This window comes from Bos mutus, chromosome 11 (assembly GCF_027580195.1).
Source record: "Bos mutus isolate GX-2022 chromosome 11, NWIPB_WYAK_1.1, whole genome shotgun sequence".
Lineage (NCBI taxonomy): Eukaryota > Metazoa > Chordata > Mammalia > Artiodactyla > Bovidae > Bos > Bos mutus.
Window position 1 is genome coordinate 1611946 of NC_091627.1, and position 25971 is coordinate 1637916.

General features: G+C 63.4%; 1 protein-coding gene across 1 annotated transcript in view; it reads right to left on the reverse strand.

Moving 5' to 3' along the window:
- COL5A1 (collagen type V alpha 1 chain) overlaps positions 1-25971 on the reverse strand; it is a 148248-nt gene that overhangs the window by 67646 nt on the left and 54631 nt on the right. The window contains 14 exon segments of the mRNA XM_070378676.1: positions 284-337; positions 1522-1575; positions 2853-2906; positions 3218-3271; positions 4087-4143; positions 5537-5629; positions 6463-6537; positions 12880-12942; positions 13160-13201; positions 16514-16570; positions 16703-16870; positions 17800-18051; positions 18889-19026; positions 20307-20438. Of these exon segments, the coding sequence (XP_070234777.1) occupies positions 284-337; positions 1522-1575; positions 2853-2906; positions 3218-3271; positions 4087-4143; positions 5537-5629; positions 6463-6537; positions 12880-12942; positions 13160-13201; positions 16514-16570; positions 16703-16870; positions 17800-18051; positions 18889-19026; positions 20307-20438 (1293 nt within the window).

Consider the following 25971-nt stretch of genomic DNA (forward strand, 5'->3'; position numbering starts at 1 on the left):
TGACGGTGTGGAGGCCCCTGAGCAGAGGGGGCCTCCTGCTGCCTCGCCCCCCTGAGGGACGGACCCTGGTGGCCCTTCCGCCGTCAGCAGCTGGGGAGAATCGGGCCCTCCGTGGGCTGAGCTCACGTCCCCAGGACGTCCTGTCCATGTCCAGCTCCCCTCCACGAGGCTCACTTAGCGACCACCCTGGGATCGAGGGCCCGGCCCCCCAGGAAGCCTAAGCCTGCCCCGAAGGGCCCTCAATAGCACCTCTCCCCAAGGCCCCCAGACAGCACTCACTCACCCGGTGGCCCTTCTCCCCCGGCAGCCCCGCCAGGCCATCGAAGCCGCGGTCACCCTGCGGGGAGGACAGAGGGCAGCTCAGCGCAGGCCCCACGGCCCCTCTGTGGGCCCCGGGTGGCGGTCCACACAGCATCTGCACACCCAGGGCCCCCACTGGCCACCCCCCAGCACACCAGCCACAGCCCTGGGTCCACGTTCCCATCTCTTTTCCCAAAACCCCAACCAAGGCCACACAGAGACAAATGGCTTCTGTCCCAGGGCCACAGACAGTGAGACCTGTCCACGGAGACGCTGAGGCCTCAGACGCTGAGGGCTGCAGAGTCCGTGAGTGTGCGTGCACATGCAGTCATGTGCCCGCTGGCTGCCTGTGCCCCTCACCGCGACACGCCAGGGCCCAGAGCGGCGCCCACACCCCGGAGGTGCACCTTCTCGTGCGGTGCACGGCTCAGCACTGCCCTTGGGCCCTCGGGCACCCCGGCTCCCCGGCCAGCCCTCCTCCCGCCACCCAGGGGGCCTCCTGGGGCCCAGCTGCCCGCCTCGTGTGTGCTGCAAACCACACGAGGGAAGGCTAGTCCAGCCTGAAGTCTTTTTGCTGTTGAAACAAGACGGTCACCGACTGGACAGACTCAGGAGCTTCTCCTCTTGTCACCAAAGCTCCCTGAGACCAGGAGGGCTCCACGTTCGCTCAGGACTCACAGGGGGCACCCGGGGGCCGACCCACGCCAGCTGTGGGGTGGGCAGGGGCAGCACCCCTGAGAACAGCTGCCATCCCCACTGTGGGCTCCTCGTACAGCCCTGGACAAACTCTTGCAGGGCGAGAAGGATGGGTACCAAGAACAGGGCTGGTCCACCCCAGATTCGGGGACAGAGGGACAGGCCCGCCGCACCACGGCGGCCAGGGTCGTGGGCTGCCCTGGGCTGCAGCCTCCTCAGCCAAGGCAGAGGCTGCCCTCAAACACACCTGAGCTCCCCGAGTACAATGTCTACTTGCTCCCTGCAACCCCGCGGAGCTCAGACTCCGCAACCTGGGCAAGACGACTTCCTGCCCTTGGACTTGAGTGACCCATGAAATTCACCCCGCTGAGTCCTGTCTTCTCGTCCACGTGCCAGAGGGGCGGATCCAAACTGACCCTCCTGCCCCCGGACGAGTGCACTCGCCCGTCATCGCCATAGTCCTCACAGGTCGACGGCAGGGGCGATGCTGACCACGGACACCAGGGGGCGGTGACCGGCACCTACCTTGGGGCCAGTCTGCCCAGGCATCCCTCTCGCTCCGTCACTGCCGGCTCGGCCCTGGAACAGAGCAGGCCAAGGTGTCAGCACAAAGCAGAGGCCAGCGCACGGAGGGCTCTAAGGAGCGGCTCCCTGTGACGTCAGACAGAGGGCCCCACAGCCCCCGCAGCGGGCTGGCCCAGAGGACCCAGACCAGGAGTCCCGGCTTGCTGGTCACAGGTTCTCATCTTCCCAGGCCTGACCATCCTGAACCTCAGAGCAGGCACAACACCACCATAAACCACCCAAGTGTCTGCCACGGACCGCTGAATTCCAGCAGGGGTCAGGGATCTAAAAGGTGGCCCTTTCAGAATCGGCCGTGTACCCCTCTGCCCGTGGACCTGGGGCCTTGAGGGGCCAACTCGAGACAGCCGTGCTTGAGAGCCATTCACTCTGTAACTTCCCTTCTAACTACGATTAACTCCCAGGATGGAGGCCCCCAGACCACTAGGGAGTGACTCTTTTTTGCCTCGAGTGCTTTGCAACTAGAGCAGCAACTGGCGACCAGTGATCAACGTCCTTGCAGAGAGGTTCATCGACACGAGAAATGAGCATTCCTTTCACTCAGCAGAAACAGTCAGTTGATGGAAAGATCTGCTAGTGAGAGTCTGATGTGGGTTAATTAGGATTTCCCCAGCTGGCGTGGACGCTGCTCATGAATTTATGTTGGGTTAGAAAGGCATGCGCCCTCTGTCAGTCACGACGGTAACCCGGAGGCAAAGCAGTTCCCTCTATTGACGTGCCAGCCCAGACAGAGAATCTCGGAGGCTGGGACGGGGGAGGTGCGGCGGGGGTCTGAGAAGCCACCCGGCTATTTCCCCCAACAAAACCGAAGCCGTTTCTGGAGAAATGAGGCTGCCCCAGAGAAGGAAGGACCACTGATCATTTTGTCTTTTACATGCTTGCTCCCAAAGAACCTGGGAAACTGCTTTAATTCAAAATGTGGGTTAACAGGGAGCTCAGCTCAGGGCTCTGTGATGACCTAGGGGTTGGGCGGGGGTGCTGGGAGGGCAACTCAGGACGGAGGGGCTCCAGCTGTGCTCTCAGCCACCTCACACCGTTGCACAGCGGAGACCACCACAAGAGTGCAAAGCAACTATGCTCCGCTTTAAAAGAACACGTTGGACTGTGTTCAGATGCTCCGGACAGAGGCTAGGTGCAGGGGGGCTCGCTGCAGTGGGATGGGACCCACCCAGCCCTGGACACAGACGTGTCCTTTGAAGGCGGGGGAGCCCGGCCAGCGAGACTCAGCACCACCACCGCAAACGCAGCGCCGACTCCCGCCGAGAAACACTCACCCTTCTCCCAGGCTTTCCTGCCGGGCCAGGCGGGCCCTGCACACCCCGCGGACCCTGTCCGGGATCAGAGGGCAAAGGTCAGTAGCGTGTCCGCTTCTTGGAGGACAAAGCCAAGCCTGGACCCCGTGCTCATCCCCCCGGCCGCCCAGCTGTCAGCACGTGGCGTCACGCAGACAGGCGCAGGGTCCGCGGCCCTGAGCCAGGGCAGGATGGGAAGCAGCCCGCGCAGTCCCGCTCCGGACCCCACGGCTGCTCCGCCTCCAGCTTTGCATCAGAGAGGGCAGCTCCCCACACTCCGCTTCCCTGACCAGAGGCGGTGACAGGGCTCCATCTTCCCAGAGAGAAGGCGGCCCCGGGGTACATACCTGAGGCCCCATGTCTCCTGGCTCACCCTTCAGACCTCCGCTCCCGGGAGGGCCCTGGGGAGACACGCCTGGTTAGGGGGTGCCCAGCACAGGTACACAGGCTGCAGGGGTGGCTGGGGAGGACTTGAGGGGGTGAAGGACCCGGGGCTGCGCCTGGGCAGGGCCCCCACAGAGCCCGCCTGCCGCCTTGGACACACCCGAGGGACGAGCAGTCTTTTAACTGGTTTGCATCTCGTCCCGGGTTGGAAGGAAACCCTGGACGGGCACGCGGGGGACCCCTGGGCTCAGCACACGCTCACTTCTCTCCAGGACGGATCTGCCCACCGTCCGTCACAGCCCGCAGTCCAGGGCCGTGTGTGGACACCCTTGTCCACTGGAGGGCAAGATTGCCAGATGCCGGGAGGGCACGAAATACACCCCAGGGCCAGGGGCCAAGCCCACCCCCTCCCAGGGACAGAGAGAGGGCCCTGTGCGCCTCGATGCCCCGGCTCCTTGCAACTGTAAGGGCCACACAAACCCCCGGAGACCCCTCTCCCTGGCCCTGGGATGCCCGGCACACGCTGCCCAAGGAGTCGGGCGGGAATCAGGGTCTGCCTCACGCTGAACTGGTCAGGATGGTAAACAGCCTCAAAAGAAAGAGGCTTGGAGCCCCCGGGCTGGTGAGGCTGGGAGCCCCTGGGCTGGTCAGGCAGAGTCGTGGTCAGTGTAAGTGCAAGGGCTTCCCTGCTCCGAGGGCAGCCCAGGCCTCTGGTGCTCAGGGCACACCCCCCCAACCCAACCACCGCAAGATGCTCTGACCCGGTGAGCTGGGAGCCTGATGGGCAGGGGCCAGTGGGCGGCACCCACCCCCACACCCCAAGATGACTTACCATGGGACCCGGTCTCCCAGTGAGACCCATTGGGCCAGCAGGCCCCCTCAACGCCAGCTGCAAGGCAAATGGGACATGCTGAGAAGCGGCTGGTTCACCTGTCCTGACAGGTGGGAAGGGCCGGTGTGAGAGGCCAAGGACAGGAGCCTCTGTGGCGGGAGGTCACAGGGACCCCGGACCCCCCTCCTCCAATCCTCTGGGCTCCCAGCGACAAGCACCAGCAGGGCGGCAGCCGGGTGGGTGCCCACTCACCACTTTGGGGTGGGTGCCCAGAGCCTTGGGCTGACCCTTCCTTCTCCCCACCTGCCCCGCCATCAGCCCCACACCCTCACAGGGAGCATGAAACGCGGCTGCCCTGGGGGGCTGGCTGGGCATGTGTTGCGCACGAGCTGAATCACACATTCCCCGAGAGGCACTTCCAGCGCCCGGGGGTTACATCGGGGAGCCTTCAGGGGTGAATGAAGTTCTTGCCCCAGCCACGGGCGGCACCCCTGCAACCCTGCCCAGGTGCCCGCTGCCTGCCCGCTGCTGAGGCTCACTCCCGCCCGCTTTCTCAAAGGGCCTCTTCCACACCCATTGTGCAACTGTTCCCTGCATGATGCCATTTCAATTTTGGAAGATTCTGTGTTACAAAATCTTAGGAGCCCATCACCCACTTGGCTTCAGTCAACACACCCACAGATTCAAAGGCCAGCCAGGCCGGCCCGTCAATAAGCCCAGTGGCAGGGGATGGGGTCTGTCGCCTGCTGACTGCATCACACAGCAATTTGCTCCATGGCAACGACTCCGTACTCGCTGCCCTGTAATTCATTATCCATGCACTCTGATCATTAGCATCTATCCGCGGTGACAGAGCTACATAAATATCACCAAGCGAGGGACTCCTCAGCAGCTCCTTGCGACGCCCCATTACGGGCACTCCAAGGAAGGATGGCCCACCCCGCCGGGTGGCATTTGCTCTTGTCAACAGCAATCAGCAATCTGGAGCCTCGTCAATTAAAACGCAATTCACTCATCAGCTCGTTTGCCGAGAGCAGAGTGGTAAGGAGGCTCCTTGGGACCCTCAGGCTGAGCGAGGGGCTTTGGAGCCCACCAGCTCCCCCGACCCCAAGGTTCAGGCTCGGCCCAGCCTCATCACAAGGGGCCCCCCAGGAGGACGTGGGGTCTGTCCATCCCAGAGCCGGGGGGGAGGCAGTAGATGGTTGAAGAAGACGGGGTCAGCAGAAGCCAGAGGGGCTCAGCAGCCGTGTCCATATCTGGGAACCTGGGCCCTTGGTGTGGACAAGGGACCCCTGAGAAGCCTCCCCCACCTCTCCTGGTGCTCACCAGGGCCCCCAAATGCACAGGGATGACTGGACACCCCCACGGGCTCCTGAGTCCCAGGTGAGCACCCCAAGTCAGCAACCTTGCAAGCTGGGCTCCGAGCCACCCCACGCCCCAGCCCACTCACCCGGGCCTGTTGCAGGATGGCTTGAGCTTGGGACTCCTGCGCGGAGACCATGGGTCCTTTGGAGCCCGCGTCGCCGCCCCCTCCGAACCGGAACTGCAGATGTAAGACTGGGGTCACTGGGGGTGCACGGACGTGGGCGTCCATTCTGACCCCAGGGCTGAGGGTGTCCAGCGGCCTCTCAGGTGACAGCAGAGCCTCGGGGGGGCTGGCTGGCAGCTTCCAGTCCCGGGCCTCCCCCCTGCTTATTACGCCACCCGACTGCCCGCACAGGGCTGCCCGTCTCTGCCCGACAATTCCAGCTCTGGGGATTCTCCCCTACCCCAGCATCCATGGCATCTCCCTGAGACCCCAGAGCCCCGTGCCAACGCCCATGCAGAGGGGCACACGGGCTCAGGCAGAAATGGACATCAGTCCAGACCAGCCCTCCACACTCGCCCTCCCAGCCTGGGCTTGCCCCGTGCCAACGCCCATGCGGAGGGGCACATGGGCTCAGGGAGAAACGGACGTCAGTCCAGACCAGCCCTCCACACTCGCCCCCCTGGCCTGGGCTCCCCGAGAGGGAGGTGGCCCGGGTCCTCTGCAGACCCCTAGGGTCAGGAGCAGGTCACATTCAAGGAGGGAGTGGGTGGCTCAGGGGTCCAAGGGAGAGGGCAGGTGTGCGGTGATGGAGATGGACGCCACACAGCTTCTTGCAGAGCTGGGCTCTGCTCCCGCCCTGGATGCTGTCAGAGGTGGAGACCCCGACCTTGGTGTCCACCCTGCCGGGCCAGCAGGACACTCCCAGGAGCTATCTCCACAGGAAGGCTGGCCTAGGCTGGAGCCCATCTGTGGTCAGGGGATCGACCCCTGGAAGCAGCCCAGGGACCCCCCCCAACTCTGAGCCCTGAGCCTGCCCACCCCAGCGCCACCCCCGCAGGTACACTCACAGGCAGCATAAGCATAGTTCCAGGAGGGCCGGGCAGCCCGTCAGCGCCAGGAAGGCCTGGGCGTCCAGGGGGACCCTGCGGACAGAAGGCAGGAGAGTGGGTCAGGGCCCGGGAGGGAGCTGGACTGGGGCGACGTGAGGGGGCGAAGCGAGGGCCCGCGGGAAGCACACTGCAAGCACAGAGCAACGCAGGACCCGGGCGCGGGCAGGGCAGATCCTGAGCCCGGAGGAGGGGGCTTCACTGTGGGCTGAGGCTGAGGAGACCCCGGACCAGAGCAGAGCCGAGGGGAGAGGCAGAAAGCCTGGAGTCTGCGATCTAGAGCGGCAGAGGCCACCCCGTGGGAGGCAGGCAGGGGCGAGGCATCGGGGCTCCCACGGCCCCAGGAGCGTCCCTGCCGAGTGTCCCCCCGGTGCTGATGTCCGAGAGGCCAGCTCATCCCCAGGCCCCTCAGCTGTGCCGGTGGAGCAGATGCTGCACTGGCTGCGTCCCCTCGTTTGGACGGACGCAAGGGGCTGGCGTTCCCGGGGGGACGCATGGGGACACAAGGCCTCCTGAGCACTTTGAGGCCCCACCTCTGCACAGACAGCACCTCAGCGCTCAGCGCTGGTCCCCGACACCCCCAGTCCCTGGCAGAGCCTCTGACTGATTCTGGCCCAGGTCAGGCCTAGGTGAATGTGGCATGGATGCACGTGTGCCTTGTCGCTTCAGTCGCGTCCGACTCTTTGCGACCCCATGGAGTGTATGCAGCCCACCAGGCCCCTCTGTCCCTGGGATTCCCCAGGCAAGAGTACTGGAGTGGGGTGCCATTTCCTTCTCCAGGGGAGCTTCCTGACCCAGGGATCGAACCCTCGTCTCTGATGTCTCCCGCATTGGCCGACGGGTTCTTTACCACTAGCACCGCCTGCAAAGACCCCTGAACATGAATAATATGGCTTCTTGTCAAAAAAGTGTTTTTATCGCTCAGCTTTTCACGGAGGCAGACGCCCAAGCAGCTTGCCGTGGGCGAGGTTCACGTGCAGACAAGTGCAGCTCACGCCCCTCAGTGAAAGGGACCGCCACCGGCCCACAGCGGGGTGCCAGTGGAGCCCTACATGCAGCAGGCACTCACGACTGCAGCGTGACGCTCCCGGGGCAGACGCAACTGACTCCCAAGCCCCGGCCCAGAGGACCAAGCACGAGGGGTCCACCCCAGATGGGCCGAGAAGGGCACGCCCGGCCCGGGCCGGACCCCCACCCGCCCGTCTTCTCCTTTGCGGTCGTTTTACTCCAGGGCCGATCCCTCCTCTTGTGAAATGTGGCAGAAAACAGATGCCTGCAAAGTGGAACGTGAAGGCTCCCTCTTGATTCTCCAGGAGTAGCTGAGGATAAAAGCCTGTAGGTGCCCAGGGAGGCCGGAAGCACACACACCGAACACGCAATACGAATCACGCCTGTGAGTCCACGGGCGGAGCGGCGGGGGGCGGTTCCCCTTTAAGGAGATGGTCTTGCACGCGTGTCCTGCAGTCTGCGCCTTCCCTCTGCCGCACGTGGAGGTCTATTTGCGAGCTCGGCCTCACTCCTTCCAATGGCGTCAGAGGTCCCCGCCCTCACAGGCTCCTCACTGATTGAATCCGTCCTCCTCTGATGCATGTTTGAGTCCAGTTTTCATTAGGACACAGGCTGCCGTGATGAAGCTTCAGGCATCTTTCTTCCCTCTTTTTTTTTTGGCTGAGCCATGCGGCACGTGGAATCTTAGTTTCCCATCCAGGGATGGAACCTGAGCCCCAGAAGTGAGAGTGTGGAGCCCCAGCCACTGGACCGCCAGGGGAGATTCTCACCGTCTTTCTTAGGCGGGTGCTCAGAAGCAGAACTGCTGGGTCAGAGGGTCTCTGCGATACCCCCACCCCGACTTTTTATTGCTCACAGGCACAGCTAAATGGTCCTTGCTTGCCATTTTCGAAAAAAAAATAAATAAATAAATTCCCAGAGGATAAAATTTACTTAAAAAAGAAAAACCCAGGATGTGCTTTGCCAGCCAGACTTCCTCTCGGAAATTCTACCCTGACAGCTGCTCACCGCTGAGCTTTCTGCCTCTGAGTCGATCCCGACGCAAACCCCCGACTCAGAGCTTAGAGTCCGTGTGTCCCAGGGATGCGAGGCCGTCCATGTAGTGTCCACGCCCATGTCGTGTGGGCTCGCGCGTGTGTGTTTGTGTGTGCTGGAAACCAGGAAGCACACTGGGGCAGCCCCTCACCCACTAAGACCCCCTCCTGTGCTTTCTAAGCCATAGGGGTGAAAATTCAACCTTGGGCCCCAAAGCGTCTTTGCCCTTGTGCTGACGTTATCAACTACACTGAAAACAATTCCCAAGAGCATGTTGGTAGACAGACAAAAGTCTGGAAACCCCGCAAGAGAGGGAAGGCTTGCCTGTGGGAGAAACCCCCCTGTTTTAAGGGATCCTCCTGACACCTTAAAATCTGATGCGAGTCCCATGCAACGCCACGCCTGTATTCTCTGTATTCAGCGCTGCTCAAAAAAGCTGTCAGCCAAACTCTGCCAGGCCCTGGGGTCTGTGTCTCAAAGACTCTGCCCCCCAAGCCAAAATAGGGGTCTGCATCCCAGCCGCCCCGCCGCCCTCCACTGGACTCGAGCTGAGGACAGGGCCGCTCTGTCCATGGCCTGTGGCGGACGCAGGGCTCGGCCCAGCCACCAGGTTCAGGGCGACCTAAGAAGAGCCGCCTGGCCTCTGTGTGTCTTTTGATCGCTGCCCTGAGCCGGCCAGGCAGACGCTGTAAAGCGCTGGTGCTGCGGGGCAGGCCACACGCGGACCAGGCACAGACACAAGGGCCCTTCCGGGTCAACAGAGGGCTCTCCCAAGGCCGTCCTGGCGTCGCGCTGGTGCAGACAAGAGGGAACAGAGAGCTCAGACACTGTGAAAGCGGCTGCCGGCTCCAGCCCCGCTGATCCAGAGCCCGCGACTCAGCAGCAGGCGGGTCGGGGCTCATGTCCGGCTGCAGAGCCCAGCCGCGGCCCACAACAGAGAGAGGCAGCAGGCTGGGTGGGGAGCGCCAGAGACCAGGAGAGTCTTCAGGCTGGGATACTTCTGCTTTCCCGCTTCAGAGAGGCCGGGAAAAGGAGAGAGGGGCCGCATCAGCCCTCAGACCCTCAGCGTCGGGGTGGTTCGCTCAGGTCTGCTCCTGCACAGTCGCAGTTTGGGGAGGCCAGAGGCGTTCGCAGTGGTCACTTCCTGATCTAGATCTGAACACTGGCTACCCTTGTGGCTGGGGCCAGAGCCTGGGGGGAAGCTGCACCCCTCCCCCAAGGACTGCCTTGGTCACGCCCTGTTGCAGGAGAGGGCCGGGAAGTCCCAGACAAGCTCACTGACATCTTCTGAGCCCAGGAGGCCAGACAGGCCTGGAGGGAGACACTGGGGGTTTCTGCTTCCAGCCCACGCCTCTCGGGATGACCCCCACCCCGCATGCTCCCTAATATGAAAAAGGGTCCTTCCGGCTTCCAGGGGGTTGAGGGTGAACAAGGAGACTCAGGTGGCCCCAGCTCCATGCTAGTGAGGCCTCATGACAACGTGGCAGGGGGGTGAGCAGCTCACAGAGAGGACGGCCCCACCTCCCCCAGGGAAGGCCCGCATCACCACGGCTTGTGGCCGGGACCTCACGGAGACACCCGGCTGTGCAGAGCAGGTGACTAACCAGGTGTCCCGAGTAGGATGGCTCCATGAAAGACGTCCCGGGCACCCAGGGACACCGGGGGGCCAAGCCCCACACCCAGCCCCCAGGAGGCAGGAGACGGTACAACAGTCTGCCCTGTGGGTAGCCGCGGTCACTTGCCACGGCCTTTGCAGAGCTGGAAGCTTCCTACGGGCCTCAGTGGACGCTGCATCTTGGCCGCGTGGCAGGGACCCGGGCTATGTCCAGTCCTCAGACATGAGCGTAAATCTAGCCAGCGTGCCCAGAGCCCACGCTCTGCAATAGAGAAGCCTGCCACAGCTAGAGAGGAGACTGCTCTCCACAACTGGAGAAACGCCTGCACAGCCAAAAATACGTAAAGAAATAAGTAACTTCATTTTGAAAAAAAGAAGAGCTGCAGAGTCCCAGGATCAGGGCAGGCAGGGGCAGTGGGCGGGGATCTTGCAGATTCCCTGGCGAGCAGCTCTCAGGTGCAGACAGGCACGTGGGGCCAAGCAGATGATGGCGATCAGAACAGGCCACGCCAGACATGCCACTTCAGCTGAGAACTCACAGATGCGGGGAAGGCCGCTGCCCTCCCCTGGTCAGCCTAAAAGCAGGACACACGCTTCCCTTTGCGAGGTGGTGGGAATTCTCCAGCACCCCCCCCGAACCAGGATGATGGGAAGGGAGAAACCCCATCACTCGAGAGGGACCGCGGGCCCTCAGGTGAGTCTGCATAAACAGACCTTCCTGAAGCCCCCCTCACCGTCTGCGAGTTTCTGCCCCCTCCCACATGTATTTCTCAATCACTTCTCCACAGTGCAGTGGTTTTTGATAAAATGGTGTATAAGTTCCCAAGTCTAATCACTTATCAGGTTTTCACTTCTGTATGAAGCCCTCTGTACGTGTGAAATTAGAAATATTAATGAGATGCTTTATCTTTTCTCCTCTTAAGGTCTTTGTTTAGTTTGCAGTCCCACAGACAAAGCCCAAGAGGGTGAAGCTTTCCTTCTCCTCCACGGGGATCCTGAGGTCGCCCTGCTGGCAGGAGGCAGCACAGGGTCCTGACTCTGCATCCAGCTTCTTTCATGGCTAACAAGCTGACTACCAGGAGATCCGGGCTTGAGAGGATGCTGAGCTGTGAGCAGGGACAATCCTTGGAAGAGAACTGGCCCCGAGGGTGGGCAGTGCTCAGCTCCTGGAATCAGCCCTGGGAAGGGGCCCGGGAGGGCCGGGGGGCTGCCGGCTTCCCTTCCAACTCCAAGAACAGCAAGCTGCAGAGCAGCTGATGGCTCTGCCTACCCCACCCTGGTCCCCATCTCCTGGACCCTGCCTCGAACTCCAGAGAGCTCAGCTCTAAAAGGCCCAGCTTCCACGGTCAGGGGCCCCCGCTCCCCAGGTGTTTCAGGAGCATTTAGATCCTCAGCACCAGACCAGGGCCCAGAGCTGTGCATGCTTGGGGAATGTGCCAGGTGGACAGGCGGGCACTCGAAGCAATGCCAAGGCTGACAGGAGACGTGGTCTGTGCTATCCGTGGCCCCGGCGGACGGCGTCCCATCCCACGTCTAAGAGAGACGTCTGCTCTCGCTGACGTCTGAACCTAGCCCACCCCTGGGTCCATCCGAGGATGCTCTGTGAGGGGACACGGCTGTCGCCCCGTCTCACACAGACCTGTGGAGTAAGCTGGTTCAGAGACGGCAATCCCGGGTCCTGGGCGGGGAGGACAGGCCCCTCACTTGCTTGTCTCACTCACTCGGCTGTAGCCGAGCAGGAAGCTGCATGGACGCGTGGGGAGGCTGGGCGTGACTCAGGCCACCACAGAGCCAGGGCCCCTACTCTGGCCCCCAAGCCACGGGCTCAGGGAAGCAACACGGCAAGAGTCCCGTCTGGTGCCCCGTGCGACCCGGCTGCCCTCTCAGGCCACGCGGCCCCCTGCTCCGTCTGCGGGCGGCACCTCACGCCACCCGGAGCATCGCCTCAAAGCCATGGTGCCCGACAGCCAGACACCCCCTCGGAAGCAGACCCCAGCTACGTCCTGCCCAAAACCGTGAGGTCCTCGCTCTGCCCCGGGCCGTGTGCCAGGCGTTTCTTAGGTGCAGACACGCTCCCAGGGCCCCTAACCTACAGCCACACCCAGTTAGTGGCGCTGACTCTGGCAGCACTCACATCCGCGTTCATTAGACCAGCAGGAAAACAAGAAGGAAAAAGTCAAGGTGGACGAGAAGCCACAGGGCTGCAGTACCCCCAAACCCCCACGAGGTGTCAGAGCGAAATCTCAGCGTCCAGGGCTCAGCCCGCGTCTCCCCTGCAGCCACCCAGGGCGGCCGGAGACAGGCCCCTTGACCCAGAGCAAGTTCTCCAGCGTCTGTCGCTTGATTTCTAACAGGGAAGCTGGAGTGAGGGGCAGGACACCGCGGGCCCGGGAGCCCCAGGCACCGGAGTGTGAGCCCCACAAATGCACGGCCGCGGGGCCAGTGCCGTGCACCGCCTCCCCAGAGCCCCCAGGGTTCACGACCCAGCTCCTTGCAGGTGTCGCTGTCCCCAGCTCAGGGCCAGGCAACGGTCCACCCCTAAACGTCAGAAGAGAGCAGGCGCAGTAAGGGGTGGCGTGAGAGGTGGCCAGGTCAGGGCAGTTTGGGGAAGGACGTCGGTGTGTTGTGGTCACGCGCGCGTGTGAGGACATGGCCGGCCCCACGCGGGGGGGATGCCCGGGTGAGGCCACAGAGCCCGGGATCCCAGGGGCTGTGCTTACTCTTTCTCCAGGGTCACCCACTTGGCCTGTGGGACCCATCGTTCCTGGAGGTCCTGGGAGACCCTAGAATTAAACACGAAATCAGGCAGTTAAAGATGCAGTCACAGGGCAGTGCCCGCCTGCCAGGAGAGGGCAGGGGTGGGGTGGGGAGCCGGGCGGGTGGGCACGGGTGCCCACCCCAGGGCGTCCGCTCCTGATTTCCACCCAGGAGCATTAAGGGGCCTCCCTGCACCCCCGAGGACCCCCGTACAAGTCACAGGAAATAAAACAGGACACTCACCGCGGGGCCTTCGGGGCCAGGCGGCCCCTCCAGGAGCATCCCCTGGAAAAGACAGAGAGAGTGTCTGAGCCCCTAGGATGGCCTCCCCCATCCCGAAACGTGGACCTGGCCCCCCAGCCCCAGCCCCGAGGACGGCTTCCAGGCCGGGTGGCCCACAGGACCAAGGACCAGGCCTCTGGGTCCACACCCCCTGCCTGGGCATGGGTCTGAAGCAGCAGCCTCTGCCGTGGGGCTGTGGTGGGGGCCGCAGTGACCAAGCTCTGAGCACCTCCAGCCAGAGGACAGAGAGGGGGCCAGCCCCTGGCCCCATTGCTGGCCTCCTGTCCCAGGGGGCAGTGCCCAGGTAGGCCTCGGTGATGGCAGCCCAGGGGGCAGTGACCCCAGGCCGAGAGCCCAGTGAAGGTGAGACGGCAGCCTGGGGGTTCAAGGGGGACAAGAGGAAGGGGGTCACAGGCCGAGGCCCCTTGGGGCCAACAGCTCAGACAGGCCGCGCTGGGCCCCACCCCACCCCCCTCCAGCCCCGCCCCCGGCCGAGCCCAGGTCCACGCAGCCTCCAGCCCCCAGCCTCGCTGTCAGACACCAGGCCCCTGCAGACCAAGCCCCTCGTCCTCCCCCCGGGGCCCCCGGACACCGGGAGGACACACCCTGTGTTTACACAGATGTGCGCACAGAGCTGTGTGCGCAGAGCTGTGTGTGCAGAGGCATGCACAGAGCTGCTCCGGCCGCCTCCTCACTCTCGGCTTCCCTGGCTGCTCTGACCACGGCAGCGAAGCAGGCTCAGAACTGAGCCGGGACTGAGGGAGACAGCCCTGGCTGCCACACCGCGGACACGCCGCCTCTGTTCTCAGGGAGCCGGCCCGGGGGGGCGGGCCCTCACAGGAGGGTCACGGGCCTGGGGAGGGCTGGGGGCTGCGGGATGGGTGGGCCCGGCGGAGGGGCACCTGTACTTTCCCAGGAGTGGGGAGGGACCCGCGGCCACCACCCCACGGAGGAGCGCTCCCGAGGCACAAAGAGGGGGTCTTCCTGCACAGGCCCCAGTCCACATCCGCCAGGAGGGGGTCTCAGCCTTAGCCGAGCTCCACACAACTCTTCAGGGCGGGCTGTCCATCTGCTAAGCAGCAGGGCCCAGAAAACCTTCCTTAAACCCACGGAGGAGGCTGGACATGCCTGCAATGGGCCTTCACCAGGTGACTCGGGCTACTGGATGGGGAGACGCCAGGTCCCTGAGGGCCCAGCGCAGCCTGGAGCACCAGGTCTCATTGACCTGAGTCCCCCCCACCCTGGGGGGAGGTCCTGTCCTTTCAACGAGCCACTGGCGATGCTGACCCATGACAGCCGGTACCGGATCTCAGTGGGAAACAGCTCTGGCGGGAAACATCCTTGAGATGGATGGATGGAGAGAGAGGAGCTGATTCCAAGGGAGACAGGGAATCTCCGTGGAGAGCAAGTCACACGCCCTGGAGGGAGGTCACTGGGGCAGGTCAGGGACAGCAAGCAGCCCCCTGACCTCCACAGGCCGGGATGTGTCAAGACCACCTCCGCCGTCTCCCAGGGCTCGGCCCTCTGTTTATGGGAAGCTAAGACTTGAGGACAGCCAGCGATGCTCCAGGTTGAGATGTTCCAACTGCTTACATGGTGTCCCCAGAGGGACTGGCCTCACCCCACGGGTACTCTGAACAGGCTAGGGGCTGGGCTGGAGGGAATGATGGGGCCAGAGCGCATCAGATGGCCCCCTGGAAGAGGCTGGACCAGACGTCCTGCAGACATGCTGTGTTGGACTGCTTCTCTGTTCTCAGCCTGCATCTCCACCCGCCCTCTGCAGTGGAGCCTGGACACCCCGCGCCCCCCTCACCAGCCTCCATCCAGATCTGGACGCTACGGCCCTCGAACAGGGGCAGCCCAGGCTGGGGGATGGGCGAACAGGATGCTCGTCCGGACCGAGATGCCAGGCAGGCCCTCCCAGAGTCGGACATCCTGGTGTCAGGATGCTTCATGTCGCTGAGCAAGGGGCGACCTGGCCTTGGGCCCCTACCCTGGCACCCTGCCCCCTTCCCCTGCACCCCCATCCCTCACCCCAGACAAGCCCTGTCTCCCTTGGATCCTCGGGGAGCACTGGAAAGGGGGCGTCCTGAGCCTGAGAACAGGCTGTGTGTGCCCAGTGGCTGCAGCCCCACGGGAGCTGGGACAGGCCAGGGGTGGGGAAAGCGCAGAGCACGACCGTCACCCAGTCCCCTGTCCTGACGCCCTGGCCCCTGGCTCCCGGTGCCTCTGAGGGGGTGACGCTCCAAAAGAGCCTTCCCAGTTCCACAGAAGGACGGGCGCCGCCTCAGGTCTCATGCCAGGGGTCCCGGGATCAGGGGGGCCCTGGAGCCTCCACTTGAGTCACGCCCTGGGATCAGCCACCAGGACCTGGGTGCTGGCGGCAGAGGAAGCCCGAGCCCCGGGCCCCAGGCTGGTGACCCTCCTGCTTTTGGGGGGCGTGTCAGGACTGGACCCTGGCAGCCAGGACCTCCCCGATCCTACGTCCAGAGCATCCTCCCGGCCCCCAAGGCCGTGCCCCCCACACGCGGCTGCAGGGCAGCCCTCCTCCTCCGGCTGATCACATGGCTCCTTGCCCGCCCTGGGTCAGGGCCGGGGCCTCAGGCCACGGGCTGGGCCCTGGTGCTCCCAACCAGGTATGGCTCCCTGAGGGCAGAGGATGTGGGACCCCGCGAACACCCACAAACCCACGAGGGGCATGCGGAGCTTATTCCCAAGGTCAAGGCATCATCAACGGTCATTTTGTTCAACTTGCCCCCGGCCCTGTCCCTGAGCACAGAGCAGTTTTATTCAATGGGAGTTTGGGCGTGGAGCTGTTTTCTTAAATCCCCTAGAGGGGGCTGAAAACCAAGCTCACCTGTTTCACCAGCTGCAGGGAGAACAGGTCCTCCCCAGCCGGGACCTGCAGCTCCAGGTCCCCACGCGGCCTGCTAACACCCTCTGCCCTCCCTGGGGGCGGGGTGGGGGGGCTCCCTCCCTCCCAGAGCCAAGTCTCCTTCCCGAGTGGGACTGGAGGCACGGATGCGCCTGGATCCTGGGCGTGCGGCACCAAGGGTCCTGACGCATTTGAACCTCGGCAGACACCCCTCTCCAGTCGAGGTCCAGACCCTTCTCCTGCCCAGGGATTTTTCAAAGCAGCACGCGGCATCCGCGAGGTCAAGTGGTTCCTCACGGTGGCCCGGGGCACAGAGGTTCAGGGGTCCCCTGGGAGCAGAGTAGGGTCCCCATCCTACCTAACCCGCCACAAGCCCCCAGGATGCAACCCCTGACCCCTGACCCTGCCGGTTCCAGAGAGAGAATAAGAAAGTGTCTTACCGGTTCGATGATGGCGGGTTCTCCTTTTTGACCTTTCTCGCCCCGAGGCCCTCCCATCTGGGGTTCATGAGATGCAGAGAGAGGGGAGGAGGAGGAGGGAAAAGGCTCAGGTTACACCAGATCCGTATGGCTGAAGAGGCAGGGGGTCCCCACCCGAGGCCCAGGGAGGTGCCCTCCGCGGCCACTCACCCCCTCATAGATGGTGTCCTGGTTGGCAGGCATGCCTGGCCCGATCTCCGATGGGGAGATGGTGGGGTCGTAGTACGGGTCATAGTAGCTCTCGTCCAGGTTCTTGATGGTTTCTTCCGTGAACTCTTCCTCCAGGTCATCTATCCCCTCCTCCGGAGGCGGGGCCGGCTGGGGGAGGGCAGAGGGTTTCACCAGAAGGACGCCAGGTAACGGGTAGGAGACACAGGCCCCTGGCCAGGAGGCTCAAAGGACTGTGGCCTCCCCAGTCACAGGACATGGGGAGCCTGGGGGCTCACTTCCTGGGAGGCACTGTCTTCCTCTCATAGGGGAAACTCGCCCCAAACCCCTACGACCCCGTGACAAACCAGAGCTGCACAGGGACAGCCATGCCACCCCAGACTGTCCCGTGCACTTGGGGAGCCCCAGCCACCAGGGGCTCCGCCTCAGGCCCAGGGCCTTGGGGTAACATGTCTGTAACCCCATGCCTGCTGGCAGAGGGATCTGAGCCCACCACAGCCCCGTGTGTGCCCTCTGGCCATCCAGAACTCAGCATCACACAGTGGCTATTTCCAAGCGTCCGCTACATGCCCTGGCCGCACCAAACCCCTCTTTAACCTGGAAACAAGGCAACGACCCCGGGGGGGCCTCATGGGCGCCAGGCTGTAAGTGAGACCACTGGCTTCATTCAAGATGAGGACATCACCGTCCAAGGTCAGTCACCAGCGGAGATTTCAGGTCGGGTCGTGTCTCGTCTGCCTGTCCGACCCCCAGCTCGTGGGCCTGTCCCCCTCCCAGGCCACAGACAAGAGCACAGCTGCAAACATGTGTGACCTCAGCCATCGCCACCTGAACCCTGCGAGACCTGGAGGCCGGGGTTCGTCCTGCCCATTCTGCCGATCAAACGCTGGCAACACTGAGATCCACCCAGCCAGTCGGTGATTCTAAACTCGTGGGGCCCCGGGGAGCATCTAACATGCCCGGCTGCCAAGCGCCAGGTGTGGTGGGGAGGGGGACAGGGCCGTCGCCCCGGGACTGCACAGTGAGGGGCAGAGGGGGAGGAGCCCAGGGGTCCAGCCCGCTCGCAGGGATGCAATTACGTTGGAGCCGTTGGAGGTGAGGACCGTGCTGGTGGGAACCTCGGCCCGGGCGCCCTGGTCCGGGAGCTGGTCGGGGTTCTCATCCGGGTTCTCAATGCCTTCACCGTAGCCAAAGTCCTCGTAAGGCGGGGGCGTGTAGTAGTCTTCACTGGGTACGTAGTCGTAGTCGCCGATGCCGGGGTCCTCCTCCTTCCCGGGGCCTTCGGTGGTGCTGGGTGCCGAAGGGGCTTCCGTCGGGGGCTGGGTCAGCTCCTGAGAGCCGGGCACAGGCACGCAGGGTTAGGGGGGCGGCCAGCGCGGCGGGACCAGGTCTGGGGTTTCCTCCGAGGCTGGAGAGGGAGGCAGACCCATCGGCCAGCTGGACCCTGTGGACTGGGGCGAGGGGCCCCTCGGTCCGGGGAGGCAGCCCAGCCCCGGGCCGTGCTATGCATGACTGAGCCTGGGATCACACACCCGGACAGGGTGAACTCTCACGGTTTCTTAAATAGTAAGATAACAGGGCATTCCCTGGCGGTCCAGTGGTTAAGCCTCCACGCTCTTACTGCTGAGGGCCTGGGTTCAACCCCTGGTAGGGGAACTAAGATCCCGCAAGCCATGTGACAGCCAAAAATAAGAGGAAGAGAAGCTTCCAGACTCTGAGAGCCACACAGGCCAGTGTCCCGGGCTCTCTGGGGAGGGGGCCGTGTTCCATCATATCCACGTCCCCCCGCATCCCCCACACCGTGGGAAGCCCTCTGCCCCACGCTCCCCGTGGACAAAGTGCATATGGTCCCTGGTCCCTCATTTTTCTGCCGAGCTCCTACCCACACCACGCCTGGTCTCCACATGTCACCACACAGCCCCCATTCTCGCCGAGGCCTCCCTATCCCCCTCCCCCGACCCAGGGGCCAGACCTCGGCCACCCCCTCCACCCTGCCCCACGGCCCCCAGGGACACCCCCCAACCCTGCACCACGGCCCCCAGGGACACCCCCCACCCCACACCACGGCCCTCGGGACTATCCTCCACTATCCTCCACCCCCCTCCACCCCACACCCCGGCTCCCGGGACCACCCCCCAACCCCGCACCCCGGCCCCCGGGGACCGGACCTCAGCCACCTCTGTGGTCTCTCGAGCAGCCTCCACGGGCGTCTTGGTGGTGATGGGGTCTTTGCCTGTGTCGTCCGTGTCCTCATAGTAGGGGTACTCGTAGTAATAGGTATCTCCTTCGTTGTCTCCGTCTGGGTACTGAAACAAACAGGGTCGCGTGAGGAGGGCCGGAGCCCCCGCCCCACTGCGACGCCAGCCTGTGTCTCCCCTGCGGGCTCAGCCAGTAAGAGCGGACCCCACAAGCCGTGCCCTGCCCTAGGCGCCAACCCTGTGGGCCTGACAGACGCACCCCAGCTCCCAGGGAGCAGAGTCAGCCCCTCGGGGAGTCCTGGGGAGGAAACAGGCCTCCATGCCCTCTGAAAGGTCCAGATGTTCTGACCTTGAGTGCTCGAGGGCCAGGACTGCCAGCCGGACCGTGGGCTCTGCTGGCAATGCCGCTGCCGCCCGGGGCCCCCTGACCTCCACAGAAGGCCCAGACCACACAGGAGGGACTTCCCGGAGGACGACACGGAGGGTACTGCCCTCTGTATGGGGGTGGCCGGGAGGCCTTGTCTGCAGGGATCCAGAGGGGAGCACTGTCCACTCCCTTCTCGGGATGTGGGGAGATCCCCTGAGGAGGAAACAGCAACCTGCTCCAGTGTTCTCGCCTGGGAAAACCTCAGGGTCAGAGACACCTGGCAGGCTCTCGTCCAGAGAGTGGAAAAGAGTCAGACACGGCTTAGTGACTGAATCCAAGACACGTCTGAGCCAGGACCCCGGAGCTTCACGGAGCGCCCGCTTGTCTCCTGCCTGCTCGTGAAAGGGGCGCCCAGCGGAGAAGTGAACGGCAGGCCCGAATTTTACTTAAAGGAAACAAGTCAAACCTGAGCAGGGAGGACAGAGGATTTGAAAATGGTGCAAAGAACTGACAATCAAGTCAGCTGGGGAGCTGCTGGACTGTGGGGGTGGGTGGACGGCCGGGCTGGCCCCAGACCCCAGTCCCGGTCGGCAGATGGCGGCATCAGACTCGATCCGGGAGCTCTCGGGACATGCTGGCCCTCGCAGTTCCTGCTGCTCCGGGGGTCAGAGCACCCATCGCTGTGCTGGGACAGCGCTGAGCCCCTCCTGACCCACAAGCTCCAGACGGTCCCCGAGGGCACCTGCAGCATTCCCGCTCGCTCAGCGCCCGCCCAGGTGCTGAGCCCGGCTCTGGCTCTCCTGACCCAGAAACTTGTGTGAAATGCTCTTGACCAACCCTCCGTGACTCAGTCGCTTTGGAGCACAGAGCGCTTCGTAAAGCGAGTCAGGGATCCACCTTGTCCCCAGGACCGACTGTCGTCTCACCCAGTGGGTTTACTTGAAACGGGGGTCCCGTGGCCTCTGTGTCCCTCCACCCCCGACCCTCCCAAGGTCTGGCCACAGGCCCCACCAGGACTCACGTATTCATCTGGGTTGGGGTCTTGAGACTGGGGTTTGTCGGGGACAGCCGTGTCACAGTCGGGGCTGTAGTGCTCGCAGTAATCGTAAGCCGCCCGGTGGTCCGAGACGAGGAGCAGCTGCTGGATGTCACCCTGGGAGAGGAAAGAAGTTCTGAGCAGGTGGCACAGAGGGAGCCCTCTGGGCACCCAGGAGAACTGCCTGACACCTGAGAGCTGGTCCTCAGGGCCAGACCTCCTGTGCGGAGCTGCCTCACCCAAGCCACCCATCCACCCACCCATCAACCCATCTACCCACCCACCCAGCCAAACACCCATCCACTCATCTACCCATCCATCCACCCAAACACCCACCCATCAACCCAAACACCCATCCACCCACCCAAGCACCCACCCATCCACCCACCCATCCACTCATCTACCCATCCATCAACCCAAACACCCGCTCTGCTTTCCCGCCACTGCAGAGGGCGGGCGTGCGGGGTGAGCTGCCTGCTGCTGTCCCAGCCCCGGGCCCGTAACAGCGGGAGCATCGTGGGGGCAGAGCCTGTGAGGGGTCCCACCTGCCCACGGCTCAGCACAACCTGCCCAGCACACAGGCCAGAGCCTGCCCTCTGCAAGCCCACTCTCCCTCGTCTCCTTTGGCCGGCAAAGCCGCCCACCCCACCCGCCCTCCTCTGCCCCGCCCTCTCCCTGTTTGGGTGTCAGAGGCTCCCGGCCCTCATTTTAAACTCTCCAGCAGACGAGAACCATATGACAGAGCAGTGAGTCAAAGCCACACGTTTTTATTAAACCATGTGACTTCTATTTCAAATCTCATCTAATTCAAAGACAATATTTTCTCCCTGCGACTGGCAGCTTGACATCTGAATGTGTGTGCGCTAAGTCACTTCAGTCGTGTCTGACTCTTTGTGACCCTATGGACTGTAGCCCCCCCAAGCTTCCCTGTCTAGACAAGAATTCTGGAGTGGGTTGCCATGCCCTCCTCCAGGGCATCTTCCCCACCCAGGGAAGGAACCCAACTCTCTCATGTCTCCCACTTTGGAAGGCATGTCCTCTGCCACCAGCGTCACTATATAAGCTCTCCAAATGAAGCTACGGGAGAAAAAGAGGCTCAAGGCCTTTGTGGGGGCAGCCGTGACCCCAGGCAGAGGGTGCACCCCTTGACGGAGCAACCGGCACACTCGTCACAGTTCCTGTCTCCCTAGAAAGCCCCGATCCCGGGGCTATGGACATAGCCAGAGCATCTCTGTGTCCCAAGGCGCCTGGCCCAGCACCCGGGCTTGCGGCCCCGCACCAGGGGGTGAGGAGGCCAGGGGCTCAGCCGTCCACACCCACACACAGGCCCAGCCCAACAGAGACGCCGCTGCGCACCCCAGGCCCTGGGATGCTCCTGCTCACCCGGCCCTCGGGCGGGCCTGTCCCCACCTTGCCCACTCCCTCCCCAGGTGGCGGCAGTGACCATGTGACCAGTCGAGGCCCCCCACACCCCAGCGTGAAGTCCCCTTCATTTCTGGCACCCACCCTCCCCTGCAAATGCCCATACGTGTTGAAAAATCATTTCCCTCGCCAAGTCCTTGGATGGGTTTTCACACAGGCTTGTTCTGTGGGCGTGTCCCTCAGAGGGCAGGGGTCCACCATCTGCCCCTTGGGGTCTTCACGGCAGCTCTGGCGGAAGATGCCAGGGGCCGCAGACCCTCAGGGCCTTGAGAGTGTCAGCAGGACAGCCCCCTCCACTGGCCTCCAGTGCCCCCCGCCCCTCTCAGCCTCTCCACGGAGGGGCTAGGGGTCTTCAGCAGGTTTCAACATTGGGCTGCCCCCAAAGATGTGAGTTGAGAGTTTACAGAGTTTTCTGAGAAAGTCAAAGTCCCCGATACAGTAAACCTGTCTCATTTCACAGACCGAATCTGATGTCAGTGGGGGTGGGTCCCCTGGCCCCAGCAGCGGATCAGCCCAAGAGCCCCAAATCTGGGGACCGCTGGCCCTGTGATGGGGTCCACCCTGTGCCTGGCCACAGCTGGGCACCCCCCACCCCGGACATGTCTCTCCTGAATCTCACCACAGCCCTGATTACCGATGGGGAAACGGAGGCTGGGGGATCGAACCAGGAAGGTCATGCCGCGGACCTCCTTGCCTGGTGACTCTGGCACTGTCTGGCCCTTGACCCCCTCGTCCACGATGCCGTGAGCACTCACCAGGGGGCCCCACTGGGCCACCTCTGCCCCACTGAAATCCCTGCAGTGACAGGGGTGGGGTTCGCTTACTCACACTCACTACCCCCTCCCTGCACTTCCCCCAACCCTGGCTCCCCGCAGCCATCCCGCAGAGCCCAGAGCAGCAGTGCACGCCCTGCACAGCGAGCTACTGACCGAATCCTGCCCGCCCACTCCCCCTTCGGCCTGTGAGCCCCTGACGGCAGCATTTTCCCTGGGACCCACAGGGGCACGGGCCCCACTGCACCCCCTGACAGGGCCCCCTGGTTCTCACAGACCTCAGGATCCATGAAGTCAGTGCAGCCCAGCCCAGAGCAGGCGGCTGACCTCCGGGGGCCGTCGGGGGCACGGGACTGCGACTCCGTCTCCTCCATCAGCAACAGCCCAGCCCAGGCTGCAGCATGGACCCCCCCACCTTGTCCGGACCAGCCGCCCAGGCCCAGAGGTGGTGGATTCCCCCCCAGTGCCCACCGGGAGCCGCTGCCCCTCCCGTCCCCAGCCCAGTCCCACGGCCTTCCCCTGAGGGAGCTGGCTCTGCTTTCTCTTCCAGCCCCATGTCACAGGTGCGCCCACTGAGGCTCGGGGGCGGTCACGTCCCCAAGGGCACTAGTAGGGGCTCCTGAGCCACTGCCTGGCGGTGCCCACTCAGAGCAGCCTGGTCTCCTTGGGGCCACGTGGCGAGTCCCACGCCTATGCCAACCTGGGTTTCTAGCTCCTGTAAACAGCACTGCCGCCCCTTCCAGGCAGCCTTCCACGGGGCAGGTGCCTGCCCCGCCCACCTCACGGATGCGGGTGACACCAGCGTCCATATCTCCGAGGCCAGGCCCTGCCCTTTAACCTCCCTGTCTAGCTTGAAATGCTGCGCCCTGCGCTGGGCATGTCGCCTGCCCAAAGAGGCAGGGGAGCCGCGGCCGTCACAGCCTCCCTCACGCCGATGACGTGTAGGGCTTTCTCCTTTCACGCACCGTGTTTCTGCCCCACCAGGTCAGTGAAGCTCTGCAGAGGCCCCAGGAGCTTCTGCACCTGCCCGGCGGCCATGGTGGCCATCCCACACCCCGCACAGCCCCAATGCCCAGGGTGGCTGCCGCCCGTCCGTCTCCCGGCTGCGGGCAGGTCGGGCCACAGGCACACACAGACGTGAGCGTCCTTGGCTGAGCTGGGCGTTTTTGCTGAGGGGATCAGTTCTGCCTTTTCCCATAATGAGATTTGATCCAAACTGCGCCCCTGCTGAGAGCTGAGGAAATTGCAGAGTTTCCGCTGGAGAGCTCTACAACCCCGAGGGCACTGGAGTCGGGAAGCATCTTGGCTGAGACAGGGGAGGCCCCACTCCACACGTCCCTGCTCGTTCCCAGCTCCCTCCCTCCCTCCCTGCCATCTCATCCTGCACCCCCTCCTTCAATAAAGCCGTGCCCCCCCGGGGACCGCTGGGCACCACGAGCCCTCCTCGGCCAAAGAAGACGGGCCCCGGGGCTCCGGCCACGCACTTGGCTTCTCCTGTGGCTCTTGCAGCTGATTTTAGCCGGAGCGCTTCCCACGCATAAATGGAGACATGGGATCACTTGAGAGGACGGAAGGATGCCTCCTGTCCGAGGCTGCAGGAGGGCTGAGCTGCCCAGAGAGCAATAGCAAGGGAGAGGCACCGGCCACACTTCCGGCCACGTCTGGCCCGAACGAGGGCAGCCCAGTCCGAGTCCACTTCCGAGCGAGAGAGGTGCGGCAGGCACGCGCGTGTGCACGGGGTCCCTGCCCACCCCTCAGAGCGTTCGTCCTCAGGGGAGCCTGCTTTGTCTGACACGTGGGACTGGCCCAGGGGACACAGGGCAGGCAGGGGGCTTCGGCGAGTCACCCCCTTGACGTCCTGGGAGACTTCCCACAAGAAAGGCCTCCCGAGTGCCCTCCTCCTGCTCAAGCTCTCCTAGCCCCAGCAAGTCACACTTTACACCCTGCATCCTGGGCCACACAATGGAAAAGGAAGGGCCCAAGCCAGAGGGGCTTTCAATAATTCTTTCCATGGTATTCGCAGCATCCTTGGAGTGAGAGAGTGAAATGGACACCATTCAGGTGAGTGAGTGGTGAAGAAATGTTTCCATGTGGTTGGATTCCTGCTGCCCCCCAGGGCCCTTGATGGACCACGCCTGTGACCCTCCCCCCATTGCATGGCAACCCTGGCTCCAGTCCAGTTCTCACCTGTGCCCCCCACCCCTGGGTCTCCTCACACCTGTGCTGACGCAGGTCTGGGTGCCTCACCTGAGTCTCCACAAAGGGGCTGGGGCAGGGGCGGCAAGGAACGGTCAAGACCCAGCCTCCTCGAACCTGAAACTGGGTGCAGTGACTCAAGGGTCAGCTCTGTGAACTCCAGACCAGGGGTAGGGCAGCAGAACCAAGGCAGGGGCCAGGCTGGCTCACGGGCCCACCCGACTCCATAAAGGCTGGGGCTCACGTTCTCTCCCCACCAGCTACACTAGGTGAGCAGCCCAGCCTGGCTGGCATGCAAGGAAAGCCGGCCCTGTCCTCCCCTTCTCTGGACCCTCAGGGCAGCAAGCCTGTGGGTGCTGGGCTGACCACATGGCGGGGACACATGTGTCATGACAAGCTCCACAGAGGAAGAAGCACGAGCCTGGGCACCAGGCATGGAGGGGTGAGGCAGTGACCATACGTGGCCTGGGTGCAGGAGTCCCCTCCTCACCAGCTGGGTGCCCTTAAGCACATCACTGAATCTCCGCAGGTGCATCTGCAAGGCGGGTAATAAGGTCCACCTCACATTAGTGTCCTGGTGACTAAGAGCAATGGAACATGCAGGACACCCGGCAGGACTGGCCCCCAATGAGGCCTAGACAAAGCATGACTGTCACCACCTCCATCACAGCCACCACTGCTACATCACCACCACAGTTATCACCACCACCACCACCACCACCATCACCACCATCACCACCAAAATCACGACCAAAATAACCACCACCATCACCATCACCACCACCATCACCACCACAGTCACCACCATCACCACCACCACCACTATCATCACCATCACCACCACCACCACCATCATCACCATCACCACCAAAATCACGATCAAAATAACCACCACCATCACCATCACCACCACCATCACCACCACAACCACCATCACCACCATCACCATCATCACCATCACTACCATCACCACCACCACCACCACCATCACCACCACCATCACCATCACCACCACCATCACCATCACCACCACCACCACACCACCATCACCATCATCACCATCACCACCATCACCACCACCATCACCACCACCATCACCACCACCACCATCACCACCACACCACCACCACCACCACCACCACCACCATCACCACCACCACCACCACCACCACCACCACCACCACCACCACCACCATCACCACCACCACCATCACCACCACCACCACCACCACCACCACCACCACCACCACCACCACCAC